We start from the raw sequence: 27,526 nt of genomic DNA, 5'->3' as shown, positions 1-27,526 counted from the left end.
CACCATTTACCTTGACAGAGATTAGAACTATCCAGGTATTGATATAACACTTCTTCTACAAATGAGCAGCTGTCTGTAAAACTTAGTTTCATTATTTGGTTGATATTCAATAAGCTCAATGAAAAGCAGACACTTCTAAGTCTCATTTGCAAGTATGGATTAATTTCACTAAATAAGTAGGAAGTAGTCTTTGCCATTAAGTTGAATGTGCCAGTATTTTCTTTTGTTGTGCCCTGTGTGTTTTTACTGTAAGTATTGTTCTTATTACACACCAGCTATTGTAGTTTTCCTTAAGTTTGAAATCCCCTTGTCAAATCTGTAATGCTAATCAGTAGCATGTATATAGTAATTCCAATGTAAATTAGCCTCGAGCTAGCTCCTTTTGAAAGAGGTGCCTTACTTTTGAGTGCTTTCTATCAAACTTGCTTGGTTTGTTGGTATGGAAATTTGCAACATTACCTAGAGGCAGTCCGCTATAAATACACCTATTTGCCTATGGTACCGTTTGATATGATGTGAATCGGTAACCGGCAGGGCCGTCAAAATTCTACCGGAATCTATAAAACAGGAATATTCAAATAAAAACTGTTTTAGGGGCCACATTTCCAGAAAGCTTAGAATCGGAAGTGGCAGACTTCTTCCTTCACTATTAGTTTAATTTTGGATATTCTGTCAAACCAACGTCCTCTATTGTAAACATTTGATTTTGATTTATTTGTTATGTTAGAGTTACAGGAGCGCTGTGTTGTTTTTAAGGACATTCTGCAAAAAAGTGAGTTTCTCACAAGCTTTCCTAACTGCACTCGCGGTCCACCAGGTAAATAGCCCAAATGACAAAAAAGAGAGGACCTAAAATGGACCTTGGAGGAACACCACGAGTATAACTAAATAAGTTGAACAATTGACTACTGACTGCACCTGAAGTAAACAAGCTACAGCAACAACTTAAATACATTAATCACATTTAGAAAAATAACTTAACTAGAGGCCCTGCGATGAGGTGGCGACTTGTCCAGGGTGTACCCTGCCTTCCGCCCGATTGTAGCTGAGATAGGCTCCAGCGCCCCCCGCGACCCCAAAGGGAATAAGCGGTAGAAAATGGATGGATGGAACTTAACTAGATAATAAATAATTAACTAAAAAATGTGAGGACTTCATGAGTGCTATACTGTTTTTAGGAATTCACTGCAAAAATGTTTGTTTCCCAAGGTTTGATGAACTCAGAAAAGAAGCAAATTCTGTACCCATTCCTACACTGTAACATTTAAATACATACAATGAGAGAATGAGATTTAATATTTTATTAGTTTAAAATGAAGTTCAGTACAAAATGTATACAGTAATAATAATACCCTTTAAGTGTGCCCTGAATAAAATATTGGTATAATGAGTACATGCAGACAGCAGTATCTATAAGATACACGAGCTTGTCATCTGCTCATAGGACTTGCAAGCCATGGCAAAGATATTGCAATAGTACCTTTGTAACCATTCAAAAAAGAAGAAGAAAAAGCATGAACAAACTTTTCAACACACAAAACGTGACACAATGTCCTATAAGAGTTGCATTGCAATCTGCCCATTGTTCTTAGAAGATTTCATAAAGATGATAAAAAGCGTGGCTATAAGTGTTCGCACAAAATCAGAAGAATACAAATGATGTAACAGATGTCACACAATGATTTCTTTTCATATATTAAAACAAGGCAACAGCAACAAACGTCAATAAATAATATTTTATAATAAAAGCCTTCCGGAGTAATTCATGTACCTTCTCATGCGTTCACATGACTGTGTGAGGACTTTCCGGCGTGGTTTCCATGGAAACACATCAGGTGGGGTTTCTTCCAGTTGATTGGCTCCTCGGTTACGATTGGAGGAGAGCAGCGAAAAGACTTGACGGCTCTTAAAACGCCATCACAGCAGCCTCATTGATTGGCGGGGCTCCTTGGCTCCGCCCCCAGGATTGGGCGGGTCTTCTTGAGGGAACGTCACCTTGTCGGGCGTGTATTCGTTCCTCTTTAAATCTAAACGTTAAAGGGGAGAAAAGAAAGGATTGTATTATGTTCAGATGGGATGTAAAGAAGGAATCTCTCACCAGGAAGTTTGAGTTTCCGACAGCAGGAATTGCAGTGATGTTTCGCCCGGAAGTTCCTGATGGCGTCGTCGCCCAGGTTGGCAGGTCCAAAGATCATGTCGTACGAACTGTAGGATGCAGTAAAAAAGGAAGTAAACTAATTTAACCTAAGCATTTTGTGACATAGCGTATATTGCCAGAAATGCGCTGTAAAATATTACTCCTCCCACCACTAGAGGGGGGAATCTTTTTTTTTGTATTATTGTTTTTTTAACTGGAAACAAAACTAAATATACAAAAACAAATACAATATAATGCAACAATACCAAATAATAAAGATGGGTACGATATTTAAATTGTGTAATTTAAAGGACGGAAAAAAAAAAGTTTAATAGCTTTTTTTGGATTAAAATATTTGTCCATTTCAATAATGTTGGCCCTGCGATGAGGTGGCGACTTGTCCAGGGTGTACCCCGCCTTCCGCCCGATTGTAGCTGAGATAGGCTCCAGCGCCCCCCGTGACCCCAAAGGGAATAAGCGGTAAAAAATGGATGGATGGGCATTTCAATAATGTATTCTCTTATTCTAGGTGCTCTCTTTGACTATTTGTGGAAATAATATTTTAACAAGGGAAATAAAAAAGTTTGGTATATGTTACTAATGTCTCTATCATATCCCAAATTAAACTTTTTTATTTTATTCACTTCCTCGCCACATTGTGCTTGCAAGTTTGCGTCTTCACTCTATGGCAGACTGAATAGACTGAACATAGATACAATATAACGACAGTATCACCACCAAGTATAGTATCACCCAAAACTAATGTCAAGTTCCAGGCATGGCAGAGATATTTATAAAATAATCTTGCCTTCCTTCAAACCGGTACTTCCACCAAACGAGGCTTTTGGAATTTGCTCGCCCTGTGACATTTTTCATACCGATGACATCCTCATCATATATGGTAGAAATTTACTCGAAGGGCTTTGCGCAGGTCCGCCATTGTAGACCGGCGTTGTAGTCAATAAGCCCCTTCTCTTTTGCTATCGTCGTGGAGTGGGGCAGACTGGCTCGTACATGCACATGCATCTGTTGCCATTTCTAATACAAAGTAGTAGTTCAAACTTATATGTCAGTAGACTCGCTATGGAAGTGATAAAATCTACAACAAAGATGATGGGGAGAAGACGCAGTCAAAGTGGAGGCACGTAAAAAAGATGCGCCCACAAAGCGGCGCATCCTGGAGAGACGGTCAGAAAGAGGCTTGAAAACGGTCTGTAAGACATAATCTATGCAACATTTTAACCAAACAACCACTATTACATGTTATGTAGACAACAAGGAAGTGTTTTAATGTAGGAAAAAAATCATGATATGATCCCTTTAATTTGATGTCACTTGTTGCAAGGTGAATTTAGCACTAGTGATGATGCAAACTCAAGTGTGTCGAGTAGACTTAAATGGTGTGCGTACCCTTTCTCGCCGCTCTTTATCACGGAAGGATCTGTCAGAATCTCGCCAACCCCTGCAGAGAAAAGTGACTTATATAAATGTACTCTCAGGTTATTCTGACTTCTTCTTAAAGTTAAAGTTAAAGTACCAATGATTGTCACACACACACTAGGTGTGGCGAGATTATTCTCTGCATTTGACCCATCACCCTTGATCACCCCCTGGGAGGTGAGGGGAGCAGTGGGCAGCAGCGGTGGCCGCGCCCGGGAATCATTTTGGTGATTTTTGGTGATTCTTACCCTGCAGGTCGAGCACCAGCAGCTCGCCTCGCGTGTACTCGTATGTCCAGTGGCTGAAGGCTAGCATGGTCTCCTCCAGCAGGTTAGTGGGGACGATCTCATCGCCGTTGTTGTTGTTAAACTTCCGGAACTCGCCTGTGATGCACTCTTCGATGGCGAACCACTGGCCCGCCGAGTGACAGTAGAGCAGGAACACCTCCAAGAACCTGCACATGCCAACAAACACTCTAATACTAAAATCCATCTGGAGCAATATGGAACAAACATTTAACAACTTGCATGTAATTAACTAGAATTGCATGGTTGTATACGACCACATAACTTTGACAAACTCCAAACTAATCAATTAATTTTTGAACAATTTCCCTTGTGGATCATTAAAGTTTGTCTAAGTCTAAGTCTAAGTCTAATAAAATAATCTATATAATAATGATAGTTCAAAATCAATAAACAAAATCGTTTCAATTACAAAATACAAAAGTTATGAATACAATAATAAATAATGAAAATAAATACTATTTGAAACAGTCCAAAAATAAATTCCATTGTGATTATAGCTTGTTTGTAGTTTTAGAATTAAAATCCTAATAATAAAAATAATACTGAATTATTACTACTTTAATTATTTGAATTCAATAATTAATACAATTGACAACAAATATTTATAAATATTAACAGAAATATTAAATACATAAAATAAGAACATTTCAAATACATACAGTTGTCCCTTGCCACACCACACTTCAAATATTGCAGCTATACAACAATGCAGATTTTGTTACATGTTTTGCCTAAATTATTAATTTTAGCCTCAGCAATTAACAAATACAAATAACAATGCAACTATTTTGACCAGTCCAAACATTATTTCATAGTGACTATAGTTAGTTTGTAGTTATAGAATTGTTACCCTCCTAATAATAATAAAAATAACACAAAAATATTATTTCACATATAATAATATTACAATTTATATAAAAAAATATTAAATAAATAAATATACAAAAATATTTAAAATATATACAGTCCTCCCTCGCCACATCGCATTTCAAATATTGAGGCTTCACCAGATCGCAATTTTATATTTTGTTTTTTAAGCATATGCGACACCATTTTTAGCCTCAATTAATCATTTTAAAGGGGTTAGTGCATGTGCCTCACAATTCAAAGGTACTGGTTTCGATCCCCGGGCGCGGGGTGTTTCTGTGTGGAGTTTACATGTTCTCCCTGGGACTGCGTGGGTTCCCTCCGGGTACTCCGGCTTCCTCCCACCTCCAAAGACATGCACCTGGGGATAGGTTGATTGGCAACACGAAATTGGCCTTAGTGTGTGAATGTTGTCTATCTGTGTTGGCCCTGCGATGAGGTGGCGACTTGTTCAGGGTGTACCCCGCCTTCAGACCGAATGCAGCTGAGATAAGCTCCAGCACCCCTCGCAACCCCGAAAGGGACAAGCGGTAGGAAAAGGATGGATGGAATACTACAGTAGTATTGGCCATAAGAGGGGGTAACCAAACAGAGTATTGTGGCCACTGATTGCTCAGGCAGCATTACTATAGTATATTGGATTAAACGAGTGTAAAGGTGTCAAAAGGGTGTTATTTCATATATGGAGGACTCTCATAATGTTGAAAAACTTACTTAGAAGATCGTTAACAGGTTTTGTATGCTCTAGCTAATGGGGATGTGCCCATCAATCATCAGCATTAGCCAAAAAGCTCTCTCCTGGTTGCAGTTAGTCCGGAATGCGGCAGCACGACATTTAACAAGGGCCAGGAAACGCGAGCATATAACCCCAATTCTTGAGACTTTGCACTGGCTCCCTGTTCATTTTAGAATTGATTTTAAAATTTTGCTTTTTGGTTTTAAAGCCTTGCATGGACTGGCACCTCATTATATCTCGGACCTCATCTAAATTTACACTCCTGCACGCGCTCTGCGGTCTGAGAGCCAGCTCCAGCTCGTGGTGCCTAAAACGAGTCTTAAAACCAGGGGAGACAGGGCCTTCTCTGTGGTTGGCCCTAAGCTCTGGAACATTCTGCCCCTCCATGTTCGAACTGCTCCCACAGTGAAGTGTTTTAAGTCCCGTCTTAAGACCCACTTTTATTCTCTGGCTTTTAACACTACGTGAGTTTTGTGGTCCTCTCTGTTTTTTAAATTTGTATTTCTATTTATTGTTTCAATTGATTTTACCCTTTAAAATCGTTTTTAATCATATTTATTTTTATAATGTTTTTATATTTAGTTTTTATTCAGTTATTGGTGGAGCCAAGGATAGTATTTTAATCTTGTTTTTAATATTTTTGGAAACATTTTTGTTGTTTAAATGTGCTATATAAATAAAGTGGATTGGATTGGATCAGCCACCGACTCGTATCTTTCGATTTTTGTGACTTAAAACGCAGATACCTCTGACTGACACTGTATTTATCTATTGTACTTATGGTCATGTCTGTAACCAGCAATAAATTCGCTTTTATATTTAGTATCAAGTTGAAAATATTTTATTTGTCCCAAATTTGTATATGTTTAACCCTCTTTAAAGAAGCTGAACAATAAAATGAACAACATTTCTTTGGTAAACGTTTCTTAGCACCTTGAGACACACCTAGTGAGGGTGGGGAAAAACACGAAATTATTTCCGTGTAATGGGCAGATGAGGCAACAAATAAATGAGAAACAGTTTAAAATTGTAGGTAAAGCTCTAGTATACGTTTGGAAAACAATGACTAAGTTATTTTACAGCCAACACCCTTTAAAAAACCAGCTCGACCAGCCAAAGAGAATGTTGTATTGTTGCCAAAGGGGAAAGAACAACTTACAGAGGAAAGTATCAGCTTGGTTTTCTGATAAGCATATATTACAATGCAAGGAACAGGAAGTTTGGGTCTTTAACTTTAACTTTCAACACAACACAAACTACTTGAAGTGATGAACTATACCAGAGATCAGTGACATGCGGTCACTAGAGGCAGGTGAGGCCCCGCCTCACCTGCCATCATGGAAAGAAAAAAAATGTAAAAAGAAAAAAAATTTATTAAATTGTTATATGTATTCAGTGATTATACTATAAAGTTATTTTCCATTTAACTTCACCAGTTTTCGATCATTTTTATTCAAAATCGCTGAATTTTCACATTTGCCGTTCAAATACTGAGAAGAGACGATGCGGTGATCAGCAGCCAGTTGAGGCACGTCACTCAGTTGTGCCTCAACATGGATTGCGGACTCGGCTAACTGCTGGCCTGCTGTGCAGTGAGACCGTATTGCTATATGAATTATATTATACATTTCCATAGTTTAGTTAGCTGAGGTAAATAATGTACAGTGTATTTTGTCAACAACTGTATGTGTGTAACGTATTTCTTGTGCTGAGCAATCATAAAACTGCTGCGAAGACGCACTGTGTGAGGCTCGCAGTAATCCCGCCTCCTGGTGCCGGTTAATGCACCCCCGCCGCAGAATGCACCCCCCGAAGGGAGCGCCACACCAACCAAAGCCCACACCCAAACCCTCCACGTGCAAGACCGAATCCACCCAAAAAAAGTCACTTAACAAGAAGCCAAAAAGTGCAAAAACAACAATGCTCGCGCCGGAGGAGCGTGAACGACTGCAAGGACACAACATTAGGTACACCTGCAGACTGCAGCACGGATTTCATATTTCATTCATTCACAACTCCTCCAACACCAACACCACTGTTCCCGCACTTATAAGTAAAGGTAAGACCAAAATAACGTTTTCTTAATTAAATGTGCTTTTTTGTGTGCTACAGTTTGTATGTGTAAAGTTAAAGTTAAGTTAAAGTACCAATGATTGTCACACACACACTAGGTGTGGTGAAATTTGTCCTCTGCATTTGACCCATCCCTTGATCACCCCCTGGGAGGTGAGGGGAGCAGTGGGCAGCAGCGGCGCCGCGCCCGGGAATAATTTTTGGTGATTTAACCCCCAATTCCAACCCTTGATGCTGAGTGCCAAGCAGGGAAGAATGCTGGTATGAGCTTTTAAACATAACCCGTTAACTGCTGCCAATCAAATGGTGAATAAGATACTCTTTAGGGTTCATATGTTTGTAAATCTGACTGTGATGAAGTCAGTGTCTCACCAGCCATCAACCTCACCGCACGTCACTGCCAGAGATGGACGACAGATAAAGATGTATCCCTCTAAATGTTTAACTTTTTTTTCATTGCAGCCATTTTCTAAAATTATTGTTTTTATTTCTCACTAATGTACACTCAGCACCTCATCTTGACAGAAAAAAAGGAAATATAGAAATTTTTGCAAATTTATTAAAAATAAAACTCAAAAATCAGATGTAAATAAATAAGTATTCAGAGCGATTGCTCAATACTTTGTTGATGCGCCTTTGGCAGCAATTAAAGCCTCAAGTGTTTTTGAATACGATACCACAAGCTTGGCACCCCTACGTTTGGGCAGTTTAGCCCATTTCTCTTTGCAGTATTTCTCAAGCTCCATCAGGTTTGATGGGAAGCATCGGTTTTCATCCAGGATGTATATTGCTGCTTTTATCTTTCTCTCTATCCTGATGAGTCTCCCAGTTCCTGCCGCTGAAAACCATCCCCACAGCATGATGCTGCCACCACCATGCTTCACTGTCGGATGGTACTGGCCCGGTGATGAGAGGTGCCGGGTTTCCTCCAAACATGATGCTTGGCATTCACGCCAAAGAGTTCAAGCTTTGTCTCGTCAGACCAGATAATTTTGTATCCCATTGTCAGAGTCTTTCAGGTGCAATTTGGCAACATTTTACCAAGAAATGGCTTCCATCTGGCCACTCTACCATACAGGCCTGATTGGTGATTTGCTGCAGAGATGGTTGTCCTTTTGGAAAGTTCTTCTCTCTCCACAGAGGAATGCTGTAGCTCTGACAGAGTGACCATCGGATTCTTGGTCACCTCCCTGACTAGACTAAGATGGATGCAGCAATGTACAAAGACACCCTGGATGAAAATTGCTTGAAAAGTGCTGCAAAAAGGAATGGGCAAAACTGCCCAAAGATAGGTGTGCCAAGCTTGTGGCATCGTATTCAAAAAGACTTGAGGCTGTAATTGCTGCAAAAGGCTGTAATTGACCACAGAACTTTCTTCCAGAAGGTCTTATCTTTGTCCATGTGATGTCAGCTGAAACTAAAATTGAGCTGTTTGGCCACAATACCCAGTAATATGTTTGGAGGAGAAAAGGTGAGGCCTTTAACCCCAAGAGCACCAAGCCTACCATCAAGCATGCTGGTGGTAGTATTATGCTCTGGGCCTGTTTTGCAGCCAATGGAACTAGTGCTTTACAGAGAGTAAATGGGACAATGGAAAGGGAGGATTACCTCCAAATTCTTCAGGACAACCTAAAATTTCTTGGGCGCAGTTGGGTGTTCCAACAGGACAATGACCCCAAACACACATCAAAAGTGGTAAAGGAATGGCTTATTCAGGCTAGAATTAAGGTTTTAGAATGGCTGTCCCAAAGTCCTGACTTAAACGTGTGGACAATGCTGAAGAAACAAGTCCATGTCAGAAAACCAACTAATTTCGAGGAGTGGTCAACAATTCTACCAAAAGCTTGCCAGAAGCTTGTGGATAGCTACCAAAAGCACCTTATTGCAGTGAAACTTTCCAAGGGACATGTAACCAGATATTAACATTGCTGTATGTATACTTTTGACCCAGCAGATTTGGTCACATTTTTAGTAGACCCATAATAAATTCATAAAAGAACCAAACTTCATGAATGTTTTTTGTGACCAACAAGTATGTGCTTCAATCACTCTATCACAAACAAATAATCTTTGTAGAAAATATTGGAAACTTAAGACAGCCATGACATTATGTTCTTTACAGGTGTATGTAAACTTTTGACCACGACTGTATGTACATGTGATTTTTGAGTTTCGTATTTTAATACATTTGCAAGAATTTCTACATTTCTGTTTTTTTTTCTGTCAAGACAGGGTGATGAGTGTACATCAATGAGAAATTAAATTTACTTTTTTGATTTGAGCAAATGGCTGAAATGAAACAGAGTAAAAATCTAAAAGGGTCTGAATACTTTCCATACGTATTGTTGCTTTTGTTCCTGCATTTTAACAATACTATGAATAGCTGACCTTGCCTGTGGAAAATGTACAAAGCATAAGGAGCACCTGTTCATCTCGTTTGGTGAGAAACTAGTTATTTGCAGAGTCATGATGACACCTTTAACAACACATGAGGATAAATAAATAACAATTTTCTCTATTCATGACCTTGTTCTTGTTCCATAAAACCACAAAAGCTTGCACACTATGTTGTACATTATGCTTGCCATAACTACTGTGGGGAAGTCTGGTGTAACCCATACAAGGGCACGTTACAAACGTTATGCACATCACAAAAAAAGAGCACAGAGAATAATACACAATGTTGGCTATCGGGAACACAAAAATGTACTTTTTATAAAGTTGCAAATAATTAAATTTATGGGTCTGGTGAAATTCAAAACTGCATAAGTAATTTATAAAGCTAGAAATAATCGGCTGGCGCCAAATTTCCCAAACATGTTCAAAGCCAAAGATGGAAAATATAATTTAAGGGGTAAATTGAATCCAAAACAGCTGTGCGTTAACTCAGTCATGCCACAAACTGACATGCACAAACTTTTAGGAGCTGTTTGATTACCTCATGCAGTTGATTCTACAAAGGAATAACATAATTCAATTAAAAAAGAAATACGAAAAAATATTCTTGATAGGTACAACAATGAGGAGGAAACATTAAAATATCTTAAAGATACATTTTATTTATATAAACTACTTTTGATGAAATGATGAGTGCTGATTTTATTCATAATTTTTATTTAGAGTATACATGAATGTAATTATATAAGTATTCTGCAATTATTGACTGAATATACTATATATCGGTACTAGATGAATATTGTTATAGAAGGTCACGATGTTTTCTGTTGTTGATAAAGAATCAGATTATTATATCTGAGTGATGGGGCAGGACATTATAAGCTTTTGCTTCTTCCTGCCCCTTTTCGGACACAGACCATGTTATTATTATTTTTTATTTACCATGTTTAAATTGTAGGGATGGATAGTATTTTTGGTTATTGTGATCAAAATAAAGTAACAATATGAGCATGATGTAACATTTTAGTCAATGGTACACCAGATTGTCACTGCCATGTCAACCCCTACAAATACCTACTTTAAACGTTTTTTTATATTGTGGTGGGGCAGCCAGAAAACCTAAACGTTGTTAGCATGAGTGCTAACATCACAAACCTTAGTAAACATTTATTCAGCTTCTAACCATGTTTTTGTCATTTATCACTTGGGTTTTGTTTGCATGCTGTCTAATTATTGTACCGAGCCAAATATAAGACGACCGCTCTTCTAATACGAAATTATTGTTAAAAAAAGAAAATATGTTTTTCATTTATTTAAAAGGATATTTTTTTGAGCTGCGTGTTTGATGACTCAGCTTATTTTGCTAACTTGCTCACAACATTTTCAAACACTTTTTCTTTTAAGATGGTGTGAGTAGTGTGTAAGTGAAACGAAGAAAAGACTTAGACTTGCTTGGGGCGAAGTCGTTTTTTGCCACCTGTCGATTTGCATGTATAAATCTTGAAAGGGCTAAATATAAGACAACTGGTATTTACTTTTTTTAACAAAATGTCACACTAATATTTTTAAGTAGAATTTTTCTCAAGGGGTCGTCTTATATTATACATACACGCGCACACACACACACACACACACACACACACACACACACACACACACACACACACACACACATATATATATATACATACATATACATATACATACATACATATACTGTATACTTATATGTATATACACTATACATACATACATACATACATACATACATACATACATATATAAACATATATACATATGTATGTATACAGTACAGGCCAAAAGTTTAGACACACCTTCTCGTTCAATGTGTTTTCATTATTTTCATGACTATGTAAATTGTAGATTGTCACTGAAGGCATCAAAACTAATAATGAACACATGTGGAGTTATGTACTTAACAAAAAAAGGTGAAATAACTAAAACATGTTTTATATTCTAGTTTCTTTAAAATAGCCACCCTTTGCTCTGATTACTGTTTTGCACACTCCTGGCATTCTCTCGATGAGCTTTCACTTCACAGGTGTCATATTTTTGATGCCTTCAGTGACAATGTAAACAGTCATGAAAATAAAGAAAACACATTGAAATGAGAAGGTGTGTCCAAACGTTTGGCCTGTACTGTATATGTGCCTCAAAAAGGCCCAAAACATCATAAGGGACCCATCTCACCTTGGACATAAACTTTTTGAAATCGGGCAGGAGATACAGGACAATAAAATGCCGGACAAACAGGTTCAAGAACACTTTTTACCCGGGAGCAATAGTGTCGCTGAACACAATTAAGGCATAAAAGAAAAGAATGACTGTGCATGTGAGCTGTGTGCTTGGTATTTTATGTTTTTTATGTATTATTTTTATCTATTTATCTTAGTACAATGTTCTTATGTTTTTTAAGTGTCATTATTAATTTGCACTAAAAAAGTTTGCTTGCAATTTTGTTGTACAATGTACAATGACAATAAAGATATATTCTATGTAAATAAACAACGGTGCAAAAAGGTACAAGCAAATATTGACATGAAGCCACAGACAGCTGCACTGTTGAATGTCCCCAACACGGTGTAGCAATACACAAAAGCGGACATAAGGCTCAGGGTTCAAATTGAGATCGGTCTCTTTTACATATTTTATGAAACCACCCCATACTTTTTGAAACTTCACAGAACAGCCATTCAGTGTAAGCCTAATCTTGTCCAGTTTGAGAAAATAAAGAACATCTTTAATTTATTTCTTGGTGGTGTTTCAAGAGAGCATAGGTATTAGCTTAGCTATTAACATGCGTGCTCCAAGCTTGTTCTTGGTGTGTAATATGTTTAGCCTCGTCCTCCAGTTATAATAATACTTGATAATGATACTTAAGGTCATAAGAAATTCAATTAGCTGTAACGGAGGTGATTATTATTAGCTTAGGGCAGCTGATTCACACTGTTTATGGAGCTCTACATTTAGCTGGTAGCCGCTTGTCAGCCTCACTTTTTCACAGAACACGGATGATACTGATTAGTGGCCGTTTGAGCGGCACATTCCTAATCACTATGGTTTGTTTCACAATACTGTTTTTCCCTGGTCTGGCTTTGAGTTTGAAGTCATTATTCATGCTTGTGTTATGAAGCATTGTTAGGGTTAGTTTCTAACCCCCTAAAAGAAATGAAAGCACAAACCGTTGTGATCATGCGTTTACCTTGGTGAGTAAGGAATAGTCTTGGGTCTAATCTGGTTGAAGGCGACCGTCAACTTCTGAGCCGCTCGCTGCTGTTGTATTTCCTGATTGCATTGGGGGAACAATCATCCATGTTTAAAAAAAAAAAGGCGCACATTTAATATGCAGGGTGTGTGTGTGTGTGTGTGTGTGTGTGTGTGTGTGTGTGTGTGTGTGTGTGTGTACGTGTTACATACCCTGAGACAAAGATGCAACACGGTGTCATCCTTGTAAATGCTCTGCCAGGTCTGGACCACCCCAGGGAGGAAGGACTTGACAATGTACAGGTGTCCCGGTTTGAGAATGTCATACTCGGACCAAGTGCAGAGGACTTTGAGGGCCCGTCTCAGGCCGCCACCCATCTCCTCCTTGCTGAGAAACTCAATTTTTGCACAGAGGCCGCGCTGGGCCCAGGAAGACATGCTGTTGTTGATGGTGTTGGGGGAGCTCTCCTCCAGGCGGTACACGGTCACTGGCTCCCCTGACATGGCAGATTTATTAAGAACATTGATTACATAATACAACATGATGTAGAGTGACCAACAGGAGACTCAATATGATACAGCAGATGCTCTAAAAATAGTACAATTCAAGAAAACTATGCCTTTAAAGGCACACAAAAACTAACAAAAAGCTGGCATTAAATCTGCCATTTCTTGCTTTTAGTGCAATAACAAAAGGGTTTAAAGATAAAAATGTAAGAGGAGAAGCAGAATCACATTTAAAGCACTGCAGTGAGCTCCAATGTAGCACCAGCCACCCCGTTACAGATGATTGCTAACCACTAGTTCGCTAGATTGCGACTGGCTATTATTTATTACTATTTATTGTTATGTGAATAATAATTCAGTAGAACCTCCATTTATGAACCTCTCATTATACAAACCTATAGATTTAAAAACCACAGACCGAATAGAAAAATGCTTTGTTGTATGAACCTTGTCTCAGTGTACGAAAGCTAATGTGCTAATTGTTACTTTGTGTTTTTTACATGTATTCTAGCCTTTTTATAGGATTTGTCTAGTTTGGTAATTCAATATGAGTCCAAAGAAAGCAATGGACTAACGATGTGTGGTTTTAAACATTCAGGGAGAATCCACAGCGTTGTCGTCACTGCCTACCATTACAATGCATCTGGAAAGTATACACAACTAAAACAAATAAAATGCCTAAATAAAGTATTGACAAACAAAGTTGCACTTCAATATTGAACATGTAGGCAGAGGTAAAGTTGTACATTACTTTATATATATATATATATATATATATATATATATATATATATATATATATATATATATATATATATATATATATATATATATATATATATATATATATATATACACACACACACATATATATATATATATATATATATATATATACACACACATACATATACATATATATACATATACATATATATATATATATATATATAGATATATATATATATATACACACACACATATATACAAATATATATACATACAGTCGTGGTCAAAAGTTTACATACACTTGTAAAGAACATAATGTCATGGCTGTCTTGAGTTTCCAATAATTTCTACAACTCTTATTTTTTTGTGATAGAGTGATTGGAGCACATACTTGTTTGTCACAAAAAATATTCATGAAGTTTGGTTCTTTTATGAACTTACAATGGGTCTACTGAAAATGTGACCAAATCTGCTGGGTTAAAAGTATAAATACAGCAATGTTAATATTTGGTTACATGTCCCTTGACAAGTTTCACTGCAATAAGGCGCTTTTGGTAGCCATCCACAAGCTTCTGGCAAGCTTCTGGTTGAATTTTTGACCACTCCAAACAGCTCAATTTTTGTTTCATCTGACATCACATGGACACAGATAAGACCTTCTGGAGAAAAGTTCTGTGGTCAGATTAAACAAAAATGGAGCTGTTTGGCCACAATACGTAGCAATATGTTTGGGGGAGAAAAGGTGCGGCCTTAAATCCCAGGAACACCATGCCTACCGTCAAGCATGGTGGAGTGTAGTATTATGCTCTGGGCCTGTTTTGCTGCCAATGGAACTGGTAAATGTAAATGGGACAATGAAAAAGGAGGATTATCTCCAAATTCTTCAGGACAACCTAAAATCATCAGCCCGGAGGTTGGGTCTTGGGCGCAGTTTTGTGTTCCAACAGGACAATGACATCAATCACACGTCAAAAGTGGTAAAGGAATGGCTAAATCAGGATAGAATTAAGGTTTTAGAATGGCCTCCCCGAAGTCCTGACTTAAACGTGTGGACAACGCTGAAGAAACAAGTCCAAACAAATTTAGCTGAACTGCACCAATTTTGTCAAGAGGAGTGGTCAAAAATTAATCCAGAAGCTTTCCATACATACATACACACTAGGGTTGTTCCAATACCAATAATTTGGTATCGGTACCATAATGTATATCTTTACGTTGATACTTTTCTAAATAAAGGGAACTATGAAAAAATTTAAATTTTGGCTTTATTTTAACAGAAAATCTTACAATACAATACATTTCCTATGGCACTCAAAGAACAATTTTAGAAGGTTAAAAATAAAGGGCATTAAACACATTGTGTTTTTCTTGTTGCACTCAAATAACAATTTACAATTTTCCATAATCAAGAATTAGATTAGAATATAGTACAAAACTTTATTAACATAATATTGACGTCAGTGAGTGAGTGGACAAGTAAAGAGAGGGAGATAATACAGGTAAAAGCCAGTAAATTAGAATATTTTGAAAAACTTGATTTATTTCAGTAATTCCATTCAAAAGGTGTAACTTGTACATTATATTTATTCATTGCACACAGACTGATGCATTCAAATGTTTATTTCATTTAATTTTGATGATTTGAAGTGGCAACAAATGAAAATCCAAAATTCCGTGTGTCACAAAATTAGAATATTGTGTAAGGCTAATACAAAAAAGGGATTTTTAGAAATGTTGGCCAACTGAAAAGTATGAAAATGAAAAATATGAGCATGTACAATACTCAATACTTGGTTGGAGCTCCTTTTGCCTCAATTACTGCGTTAATGCGGCGTGGCATGGAGTCGATGAGTTTCTGGCACTGCTCAGGTGTTATGAGAGCCCAGGTTGCTCTGATAGTGGCCTTCAACTCTTCTGCGTTTTTGGGTCTGGCATTCTGCATCTTCCTTTTCACAATACCCCACAGATTTTCTATGGGGCTAAGGTCAGGGGAGTTGGCGGGCCAATTTAGAACAGAAATACCATGGTCCGTAAACCAGGCACGGGTAGATTTTGCGCTGTGTGCAGGCGCCAAGTCCTGTTGGAACTTGAAATCTCCATCTCCATAGAGCAGGTCAGCAGCAGGAAGCATGAAGTGCTCTAAAACTTGCTGGTAGACGGCTGCGTTGACCCTGGATCTCAGGAAACAGAGTGGACCGACACCAGCTGGACTGCTGCTGAGTGGTCCAAAGTCATGTTTTCTGACGAAAGCAAATTTTGCATTTCCTTTGGAAATCGAGGTCCCAGAGTCTGGAGGAAGACAGGAGAGGCACAGGATCCACGTTGCCTGAAGTCTAGTGTAAAGTTTCCACCATCAGTGATGGTTTGGGGTGCCATGTCATCTGCTGGTGTCGGTCCACACTGTTTCCTGAGATCCAGGGTCAACGCAGCCGTCTACCAGCAAGTTTTAGAGCACTTCATGCTTCCTGTTGCTGACCTGCTCTATGGAGATGGAGATTTCAAGTTCCAACAGGACTTGGCGCCTGCACACAGCGCAAAATCTACCCGTGCCTGGTTTACAGACCATGGTATTTTTGTTCTAAATTGGCCCGCCAACTCCCCTGACCTTAGCCCCATAGAAAATCTGTGGGGTATTGTGAAAAGGAAGATGCAGAATGCCAGACCCAAAAACGCAGAAGAGTTGAAGGCCACTATCAGAGCAACCTGGGCTCTCATAACACCTGAGCAGTGCCAGAAACTCATCGACTCCATGCCACGCCGCATTAACGCAGTAATTGAGGCAAAAGGAGCTCCAACCAAGTATTGAGTATTGTACATGCTCATATTTTTCATTTTCATACTTTTCAGTTGGCCAACATTTCTAAAAATCCCTTTTTTGTATTAGCCTTAAGTAATATTCTAATTTTGTGACACACGGAATTTTGGATTTTCATTTGTTGCCACTTCAAATCATCAAAATTAAATGAAATAAACATTTGAATGCATCAGTCTGTGTGCAATGAATAAATATAATGTACAAGTTACACCTTTTGAATGCAATTACTGAAATAAATCAAGTTTTTCAAAATATTCTAATTTACTGGCTTTTACCTGTAAAGCAACCAGAATGTCACAATTCGGCAGCCTCGAATTCTGACCGGAAAGCGCAACTTATCAGACCCATTGTTAGCCCCGACAAAAACATCGACCCTGAAGGGAACGTCTGCCTGGTGCTCCTTAAAGACAGTCTGCACCGGCGCCAAACAGCAGGACAGGTGTAACAACTACATTATTACCGGTCACTCTTTATAACTCCTTGTGCAGATCTGAATGTTCCTTATTTAAATGTTTACCTAAGTTTGAAGCAAAGGTGGTAATACTAATCGCCACATTTGGCGAGGCTTGTTTTAAAGCAACACTTGAAGCGCGCCGCTTCCCTGTTTAAAGTTTCACCTTTACCGTTAGTTTTGAAGCCCAAATACCTCCATATTGAGCTTCACGCACCCTCTGTATTAACCAGTAGAATTGTCGTTTTTTGCCATTCTTCCTCTCCAAGATGTTATTGCTTGTATGTGTGCGTTTTGACGCTCAACATCATGCGCCTCGGCTCTGTAGTCACCAGTATATATAAGAACGGTATCGGTACTTTTCAAATTCAGTATAGTACCGATTTTAATCAATTAGTATCGCGGTACTTTATTATATGTATCGCGGTATATCGTACAACCCTAATACACATATATGGCCCAAATATAAATAAGTTTGACACATTGTATTGCCCCAAGTGGAGGAGTTCAAGTACCTCGGAGTCTTGTTCACGAGTGAGGGAAGAGTGGATCGTGAGATCGACAGGCGGATCGGTGCGGCGTCTTCAGTAATGCGGACGCTGTATCGATCCGTTGTGGTGAAGAAGGAGCTGAGCCGGAAGGCAAAGCTCTCAATTTACCGGTCGATCTACGTTTCCATCCTCACCTATGGTCATGAGCTTTGGGTTATGACCGAAAGGACAAGATCACGGGTACAAGCGGCCGAAATGAGTTTCCTCCGCCGGGTGGCGGGGCTCTCCCTTAGAGATAGGGTGAGAAGCTCTGCCATCCGGGAGGAGCTCAAAGTAAAGCCGCTGCTCCTCCACATGGAGAGGAGCCAGATGAGGTGGTTCGGGCATCTGGTCAGGATGCCACCCGAACGCCTCCCTAGGGAGGTGTTTAGGGCACGTCCGACCGGTAGGAGGCCGCGGGGAAGACCCAGGACACGTTGGGGAGACTATGTCTCCCGGCTGGCCTGGGAACGCCTCGGGGTCCCACAGGAAGAGCTGGACGAAGTGGCTGGGGAGAGGGAAGTCTGGGCTTCCCTGCTTAGGCTGCTGCCCCCGTGACCCGACCTCGGATAAGCGGAAGAAGATGGATGGATGTATGGACATTGTATTGTTTTAATAGTTTTGTAACTAACGTTGACTGTCTAAAATGTTTAAATGTCAATTTAAACATTGTTTAAATGTTTCCAAATCTAAACAAAAATAGACTGAAGGGTGTGCAACTTTAGAGGTTCCACTGTATTCGTGTGTTATGTTGCATGTTCAAAAGTAATAGCATAATGACATATATTCTTTTTTTAAATACATAATGTTTAGCTTTTTGTCCACAAGCAAGCACAGATTGAAAACTGACTTTACCACCTCCCTTCTAACATTAAAAGCTAATGTTAGGATATTGCCTTTGTTGTAAAAATTAATCTGATTGTGGCCACCTGTTGCTATGGCACCCTGCCAATGTGGTTTTGTGGGGAAAGAGAATTTGTGGTAGCTTATTGGGAAAAGAAACCGTAATGTGTGTACATAGTCTGAGAAGGAACATTGACCTCATGGTGTGTTGACTGCAAATATGTATAATCACTATCATCACAGCTTTAGAGGCTGCTTTTTTGTTTTACTTACTGCTCCTATGTTTAGGGTAAAAAAGTGTATCCCAGTCCTGCCAGTTTAACTAGTCAGACTATTTTGGAATAACAAAAGAAAGTGGTTGACAGCTTGGGAAACGTAGGAGGTGCAGAAACTGCACCCACCCGTCTCAGCATTCCCTCCTCCTTAAAAGCGCCTGTTATAATTACAGTCTGCAGAACTCGCAACCTCACGTGAGTTGTCTTCTAGCATACAAAAGCACACTCTTACCTCTTGGTGGCACTGGTGTGAAGGGGATGCTTTGGGACAGTCTCATAAGGTTGTTGCGCTCAACAGCTGAAGAAAAAAAGTGGATACTTTTCAATCACTTTGATAGAATACATGGTTTCAAGTGTACATACAAATTATTTTGGGCTATGTGAAAAGACCCTAAACGTTATTATTTTAGTGAAGAAGCCCACCTGAGTACTGGTAGCTTTCCATGGGCTTGAAAGGTGAACCAATGGCTGCAGACAAAAAAAAAATCACAACGTTTATTTTAGTCCTTTACAGAATGTACAGTTGCATCAATTAAAGGAGTCTAATCATTTTTTGAGGAATACATTGATAAAAAAAAAAAAAATCAAATCAACATAACACATAATTTCACCTGTTGACCAACTGAAAACATTGAAAGTGCGTAAATTGAAGGTATCTTGCGCTCACAGTCTTTTCTGGATCCGAGGTGGGTGTGGCGAGGTGTGTAGAGTGAGACAGAAGCTACAAAAACAAAACAAAAAAATCATCTATGGACTGCAAATTATTGTCAAGTCCTTAATTCTGTTTGAGTCACTAAAATGCAGTAAAAAAATTTGAATGTGGCTTGCATGTGCATTAAAGACAATGGGTCGCTTGTAGTGTTGCTCAACAGACTAATCCAGACGGGACCTGCTTAAGGAAGTTTGTACAAGACGATTGAAATTCTTACCAGTTAATGTGTCCTCTGCAGGGGGTTGGCTGGAAGTGGAACAAAAAAAAAAGCAAAGATTACATATAAAATAGTGCTTTACAGAGTTTCATTGAACGCATCACCTTACTTTCCCTTTACAAACTCATGTGGCATTCTGATTAACACTATACAGTACTGTGCTGATCTAATATGCTCACCTACAGAGCCACTCAGAAGTTTAAAGAGACCTTTGAAAGCATCCCAAACGTATGCTATGACTAATGTAAATTAGTATAAAACATCGGAGCTGTAAAGTAAGAAACAAAAGATGCAGATGGAATTTAGCTATTTAGCTATAGTCTGGTGCAAAACATATCTGTCTTTGAGCTTAATGTCTCTGTGCAATGTCCCTTCAAATAAAGACTAAACTAAACTAAACTAAGAGAACATTATTTTTGCTTCATATGTATGTTGCAGTTGTCCTTTAAAGGGGAACTGCACTTTTTGGGGGGAATTTTGCATATCATTCACAGTCCTTATGCAAGACAAGATTCCATATGTTTTTCTTTTTGTATGCATTCTATCCATCCATCCATTTTCTACCGCTTATTCCCTTTGGGGTCGCGGGGGGCGCTGGAGCCTATCTCAGCTACAATCGGGCGGAAGGCGGGGTACACCCTGGACAAGTCGCCACCTCATCGCAGGGCCAACACAGATAGACAGACAACATTCACACACTAGGGCATTCTAAACAGTAAATAATTGCAATCACAAGTCTGCTTACATTGGAATCCATGGGAACGCTCTACACTGCCCTGAAGCCCTTAAAAACACCTCCATTAAGGTTTTATATACATTATTTAAGTATATGTATATGTAATGTAATAACAGGCACATTTAGAATAACATTTAATACTTACACATTTTGCTCATTTTAAGCATAGTTGCCGCATTAATTTCAAAAAAGCATTACAACGTTCGCTTTTTTGCCAACATCACTGATTACAACTCACTGCCGACTTCATGAGAGCCAACAAACATAATAAATCATCACTTACTGCACAATGCCTGCTGTCATTAAGATGCCAAATGATATAATGTTGTTATCGTCTTGTTTAGATGACGAATAACTCATAATCCTGGCAAAAAAAAAGGGGGGCGTCTTTTCGTGTTGTTCTCGCCATGTCCGGGTATAAATTGGCTGTCAAAGTGTACCAAGTTGTCAGAATACGTCGTCATCCTTCTACTATCAAGGTGAGAGACATGATTTATGATCTAGAATAATCTTTCAAGAGCAAGGAAGCGACAAACAGCTCACCAAGCACACATGCTTGGTTAATATTCAAGTCACGAAATGTAAATGTAGTATTGTTGGCGTTTTTTGGATAGTTATTTATTAGGTTCTATGGGCGGAATAGAGGACCTCCCATTGGCTCCTGACTGATATTTATGTTTATTTACGAGTTAGAATGCAGTAGAAATATATACTGTATATTTGTCGTTATGTCTTTCATAATGATTGTGAACAAAACAAAATTCCCAAAAAAGTGCAGTTCCCCTTCAAGGGTTGGTCAATGTATTTGCATGACACAAATGTAACATGTACAGTATATACTTACAGGCTGCTGGCTTGCGCTGATTTGACCTGAACTCTTCCCTAAGAGAGAAAGGACAATGCACTCAGTGATGGTCATCTCAAAAGTTCAGCCTTATTTCCACAAAGCAGTTATTTTCAGAATTATTTGCATTTCCTTTGTCAGGAGTTTTGAGGCCTCCAACTAATATAATCCTGACCACAAAGTTGACACTTGACATGCAGCAGTCGATTTAACTATTGTCTGTGCAACAGTACTATCTGAATATAAACAACTTAGGTAAAAATATGCACTCCTCCTGCAACCTTCAAACACGGTGGATGAAGAGGTAACAAGACACTATTGCAAGTGAAGTAGAATGTATAAAACACTTAAAACTATGTAGTTTATACTACAGTAACAAACTAAATATAAACTTCTAACAATACATTGCTTATGGCTGATGATATTTTCTTAAAGCGACACACACATTGAGGGACATAGCATTCCTTTTTGTGTTTCATAAAGGCATTGATGCTTCAGTGTCGTTTAAGCAATCACTAGCGGGTTTAACTGCTTTAATATCACACTATTTAATATTAGCTATCGGCATCCCTCGTGCAAACTTCCTACCAGCCCTGAAGACCTCGGTTCCTCATGGATGAGGATGTCTTCAGCGGATACTCGGCTTCGGTCCTTCTTTCTCAGAGCTACAGACACACAACAATCCACATAAATATCTATTATAGTTGTGTTACATCTGTGATTGTTTTATTTTCCTAACAGCCTACTTGAGTTGGGGTGAAGAAAAGCTGGGCTCCTGTCAAACTCAGTAAAGCCAGCATAGGAGTTGACAGCTCTGATGTGACCATGACCATCAGGCGGACCCTGGCAACACACAGCGTGAAGAAGAAGACAGTTGGAACACAATTATTTAACCATTATATATTGTTTAGCAAAATTAAAAAGTCTGGTATCAGAGGGGTTGGCTTTACATTGGATACATAGTTGTATAGAATACCGACAACAGTTAGTACAACTAGGTCAGGGGTCGGCAACCTTTACCACTCAAAGAGCCATTTTGACCAGTTTCACAAAATAAAGAAAACAATGGGAGCCACAAAACTCTTTTGAAATTTAAAATGAAATAACACTGCATACAAAGTTTTTTTTTGCTTTGTGCTATGTATAAACCAGGGGTCTCAGACACGCGGCCCGCACCTTAATATGAAAATTTAATGTTAGTGCGGCCCGCAAGTTTTATATGAATGGCGCTTGACAGCGTCATACTTGCCAACCCTCCTGATTTTTCCGGGAGACTCCCAAATTTTAGGGCAACTATTCTCTTGAACGTCTGCTGATTTTCACCCTAACAACAATAATAAGGGCGTGCCGTGATGGCACATCATTTAGCACCCTCTAGAAGTTGTACAAACAGCCCCGCTACCACCAAACCCCGCCCACCTCAACCAACGCACAGAGGGTAGCGGGGGTGTATAATGTAGCCCGGAAGAGTTAGGGCTGCATGGGATTCTGGGTATTTGTTCTGTTATGTTACGGTGCAGATGTTCTCCCGAAATGTGTTTGTCATTCTTGTTTGGTTTTGGTTCACAGTGTGGCGCATAATAGTAAGAGTGTTAAAGTTGTTTTATACGGCCACCGTCAGTGTAACCTGTGTGGTTGTTGAACAAGTATGCCTTGCTGTCACTTACGTGTGCAAGCTAAAGCTGCATTCAACATGTGGCTGGGCTGGCACGCTGTAAGTACAAGATTATAGAGGGCGTTAAATACTATGCTATCACGGCACACCCTTGTTATTATTGTTAGGGTGAAAATCGGAGAATATTTTCCCCGGGAGATTTCTGGGAGGGGCACTGAAATCCGGAAGTCTCCCGAGAAAATCGGGAGGGTCGGCAAGTATGCAGCTGAGCCGCATCAGAGTAGTCAAAGAGCCGCATGCGGCTCCGGAGCCGCGGGTTACCGACCACTGAACTAGGTCAACACAAGACAGAAAACGTATGTAATACATGTGGTGTCCTATAGGGTCTGTATTGGGTAAACTACTTTTCATTATGCACATTAACGACATTTGGAAGGTATTAGATAGATTTACGTTTGTAGTTTTTGCTGATGACACAAATATTTTCTGTTTCGGGGAGTAGTAGTAACGAAAAACAATAATAAATTACAATGTTGTTTTGATTAAAAACAAACTTAAAAAAATACATGTTACTTGGAAATCGGAAAGTACATATTTATGTAAAGTTGAAAAAAGAGCTTGAAAGAACATATGCAAGTATGTTTTTGGGTGTCATTTTAGACAGCCAGGTGTGCTTGGAACCTCACATAAAATATTTGAGTGGCAAAATAACAATACATATTAGTAAAACAAAACATATCCTGAACCATAAAACCTTGCACACTATTATTGCCATATCTTAATTACTCTGTAGAAGTCTGGGTTAATACTCAGAAGAGCACCTCACAAAAGGTATGCGCACAACAAAAAAAATAGCACAGAGAATAAATAATTGTATCGGGAACTCACAACTGTACTGTCTATATAGTCACAAATCATAAAATTTATGGAGCTTGTGAAATTCAAAACTTCAAAAGTAATATTTAAAGTGATAAATAATAGCCACTAAATATAGAAAAAATGTTCAGCGCTAGAGATGGAAAATATAATATGGGGGGTACATTTTATTTAAAGCAGCCTTGTATTAACACAACTGTTAAAAGTATGTGCATATCAGTTTGTGTGGTGACTCAATGGAATCAATTAAATAAGAAAATCAAAACAATAACATCATTCAATTTAAAAATAATTAAAGAGGAGGAAACATATGGTGTACTATTGTATTTATACAAAATACATTTGATGAAATTATGAGTGGGTTTAATATTCTGAGTATATGTGAATGACAATAAATATGACATGTATCTTTAAAAATTTACTTAGTACTGTCAGGTATCAGGTGATTATGTATTGTATTGATGATTAAAAATCAAATGATCTAAATGATGGAGCAGTACAATATAAGCTTTTGCTTCTTCCTGCTCTTGGTCCTTCCAGGCTGCTTTTTTATTTAAATTAAATGTTATTTTATCATTATTAATATACTATCAACATATATTTTCTAATATTAACATGATATATTTACCGTAATATTACTATTGTTTTTGCAGCAGAAGATATAGCATTAGAGATGGCTTTCTTTGTCTGAATTGTGTCGATGGTTTGAAATAAATTGAATGCTTTACTGTACTTCTGCTTGTTAACTATGGATTTTGAAATTTAAATGCTACACTACCATTTTAGAATAGTAGATTGGTCATTAAAGACAAAGTATATATTTTACTACAGTGGTTAACTTATGTTTAAGCTTGTATGACTTGTAATAAAATAAAGAACAAATCCTACACGTTACACACCTGTTGTCTGCTGCTTGTAGCCGGGCTGTGCTGTGGGCTGCAAGTCTCCTTAGGTGTAGAGTGCTGGAAGTTAACACTGTCTTTATGTCCTGTAACAAAGACAACATTGTATGTTCAAAGAGTTTGACACACACATCACATTGTTTATAAGAGCATTCACGACTCTTCTACATGCATTAGCTGATGGGAATTGTTGTATAATACTTGGAATTTTGAATTTACTGTTATTGTTGTGATTTGTCGAGCGACATTTAGAACAAAACCAAAAAAAACGGCGGAAAATCAAATCCCATCACCACACTTCATCAAAAGTCATATTCATAATTGATTCTTATGAGAACCATGACCCCGCCTTCACCTGTCAAATCCTAAAAACCTCCACTCTGTCAACCAATCATTCATGCAGCGGTCACATCTGGACCGCACCAGAACCACCAGAGAGAACAGACAAGAGAAGAAAATGCAGCATGGCTCCCGCCCGATCCAGATTTGGATAGACCAGAGTACCCTGCAGATGCGGCCCTAAGCTCAAACCTCTCACAAAGGTCCTCTTGTCACAACTTTCACCATCATAGGTGGGCCCCGGCGAAGAGGCGGGTGCTTCCCAAACATCGTAATCCCGCTTTCTTCGTCTGTGGGGTCTTCGGGCGGTCATAGCAGGGGTGCGAACAGAACATGGTGGTCCGCTGTGTCCTTGGCTTTGAGTGTTTGTTTCACATCTGCTGGGAAAGGCCAACTTGCCCTCGTCGTCGCAGAAAGCCTCATTGACGTACCCCAAAGTCCCCTCCCCCCCACTGGACCCGCCTCCTAACCCCTCTGCAGGCAAGCAGGCAGGCTGAGCAGAGCCCAAAGTCTTAGACACAACGAGCACAGTAGGATACACACACACGCTGTTCTCATCGTGCTCACGCATCTTCGGAGATTCACCGTCATACTTACCAACAAATGCCCCAAACTCTACGACGGCGCTGTCAGGCGGCTGCTGGCAAAGCCCAGCCAAGGAGAGTTCGGGTTGGCTTGAGACGCTGGGCTGGGAAGGCGTGCTGCTGATGTGGAAGTGAGCCCCGCGTGAAGGCACGTTGGGCAGGCTGGATGGCGAGTCAGAACAGTCCGGCTCATGTGGACGGGTCAGTTTACTGAGGGTAAAGGAGTGGCCCCGAAGACGCAGCTCCGGAGGGGAAACAGCACTTTGGACAAAGGCACAGGGGGCGCCGCTGCTGGAGGAACCAGCCTCTGCAGCGAGGTGCCCGAGGCCGAACAAGCCCCTCTTTTCTGGACTCAGATTGGGATCGTTCCCCAGTCCTGGCACGGGGCTTAACACGACCCTACGGTTACGATCAGTTGCATCTCCGGCGCCGATCCCAAAAAGTGAGTCTGCTATGTTAGCTCCAGCTTGGGAAAAAGTTGAGCCAAAGTAGGCCCCCACGCTCCGCTTTCCTATTGCGGAGGATTTGGACTGGGGGCCTGTGTCCGTTACCCCGGGAACTATGCTGGGGACAACGTTCTTGGAGAGGCTGAGCTCTTGGGTGATACGATTGTGAACCTTGCTAGCCTCTGATGCCCTCTGTGCTGTCAGCGTCTTTAGGGTGTCCACAGTGAGGGCAGAGAGGTCCTGAAGGTGACCAATCTGGGAGTCCAACGTGTGCAAAGAGCGTTTGATGAAGTTGACCCTGTTGCCCACCTCCTTCAGCTGCATGCACATCGTCTCAACCCTGAAAAAGGACCACAGATATGTTGTATTAATACAATGCAGAACATTCCACTTTATTATTGTCAGGGATGTTCCAATCATTAATGCTGCCGATTCCTATCATACTTGAGTGAGATCAGCCCATAACGATCACATGTATTAACTGTATTGTGTTTGTGAGTGCTATTGACAGTTCAACAATATACACAATATTCACATTCGTTCCTTATGCTCTTTCATTACATACAATTATTTGAGTAAAATAGTACATAACTAATCAAAAGCAAAAACTAGTATCTACTTCTCATTTTAATTATTTGGTTTTTGCCTTCAAAGTTCTCCTGTGTCTAGGAGAGTAATCTCTGAATTTGTAAACAACCCAAACATATCGACCTAATCACTCAAGTGTCAATCATATAGTGATGTTATCATGTTACCCCCTGGTATCCACACTACCAAGTTATTGATCGATCCAATGCTGACACACCAACAGTTACATTATCTTCTCTCTAGACTTGTATCAATCTAACAGGTAATTTCCTATTAATATCTGCTAACTTTCTGCTGTAACGTGATTCCATCAACACTTCATAGACTTTACTTG

General features: G+C 39.3%; 1 protein-coding gene across 5 annotated transcripts in view; it reads right to left on the bottom strand.

Annotated features, from left to right (window-relative positions):
- Positions 1–1,286: 1,286 nt before the first annotated feature.
- The window catches only part of trpm7 (transient receptor potential cation channel, subfamily M, member 7), a 90,861-nt gene continuing 64,621 nt past the window's right edge, over positions 1,287–27,526 (bottom strand). For 2 of the 5 annotated variants that reach the window (XM_061964447.2, XM_061964446.2), the window contains exons 26-40: positions 26,172–26,944; positions 25,233–25,321; positions 22,589–22,685; positions 22,431–22,507; positions 21,843–21,880; positions 20,263–20,291; positions 20,001–20,054; positions 19,757–19,801; positions 19,566–19,631; positions 13,397–13,680; positions 13,182–13,264; positions 3,826–4,031; positions 3,548–3,599; positions 2,099–2,205; positions 1,287–2,027 (exon numbers count right to left, since the gene is read on the bottom strand). In XM_061964447.2, coding sequence (XP_061820431.2) covers positions 1,918–2,027; positions 2,099–2,205; positions 3,548–3,599; positions 3,826–4,031; positions 13,182–13,264; positions 13,397–13,680; positions 19,566–19,631; positions 19,757–19,801; positions 20,001–20,054; positions 20,263–20,291; positions 21,843–21,880; positions 22,431–22,507; positions 22,589–22,685; positions 25,233–25,321; positions 26,172–26,944 — 2,110 coding nt within the window. In that variant the 3' untranslated portion in view covers positions 1,287–1,917. Of the gene's footprint in view, positions 2,028–2,098; positions 2,206–3,547; positions 3,600–3,825; positions 4,032–13,181; positions 13,265–13,396; positions 13,681–19,565; positions 19,632–19,756; positions 19,802–19,944; positions 20,055–20,262; positions 20,292–21,842; positions 21,881–22,430; positions 22,508–22,588; positions 22,686–25,232; positions 25,322–25,766; positions 26,945–27,526 lie in introns of those variants that run through there. The other 3 variants (XM_061964445.2, XM_061964448.2, XM_061964449.2) reach the window with 3 other exon arrangements.

This window comes from Nerophis lumbriciformis, linkage group LG06, assembly GCF_033978685.3.
Source record: "Nerophis lumbriciformis linkage group LG06, RoL_Nlum_v2.1, whole genome shotgun sequence".
Taxonomy (NCBI): domain Eukaryota; kingdom Metazoa; phylum Chordata; class Actinopteri; order Syngnathiformes; family Syngnathidae; genus Nerophis; species Nerophis lumbriciformis.
Note: the sequence above shows the minus strand (reverse complement) of the source record. Positions and strands in the feature narration are given on the sequence as shown.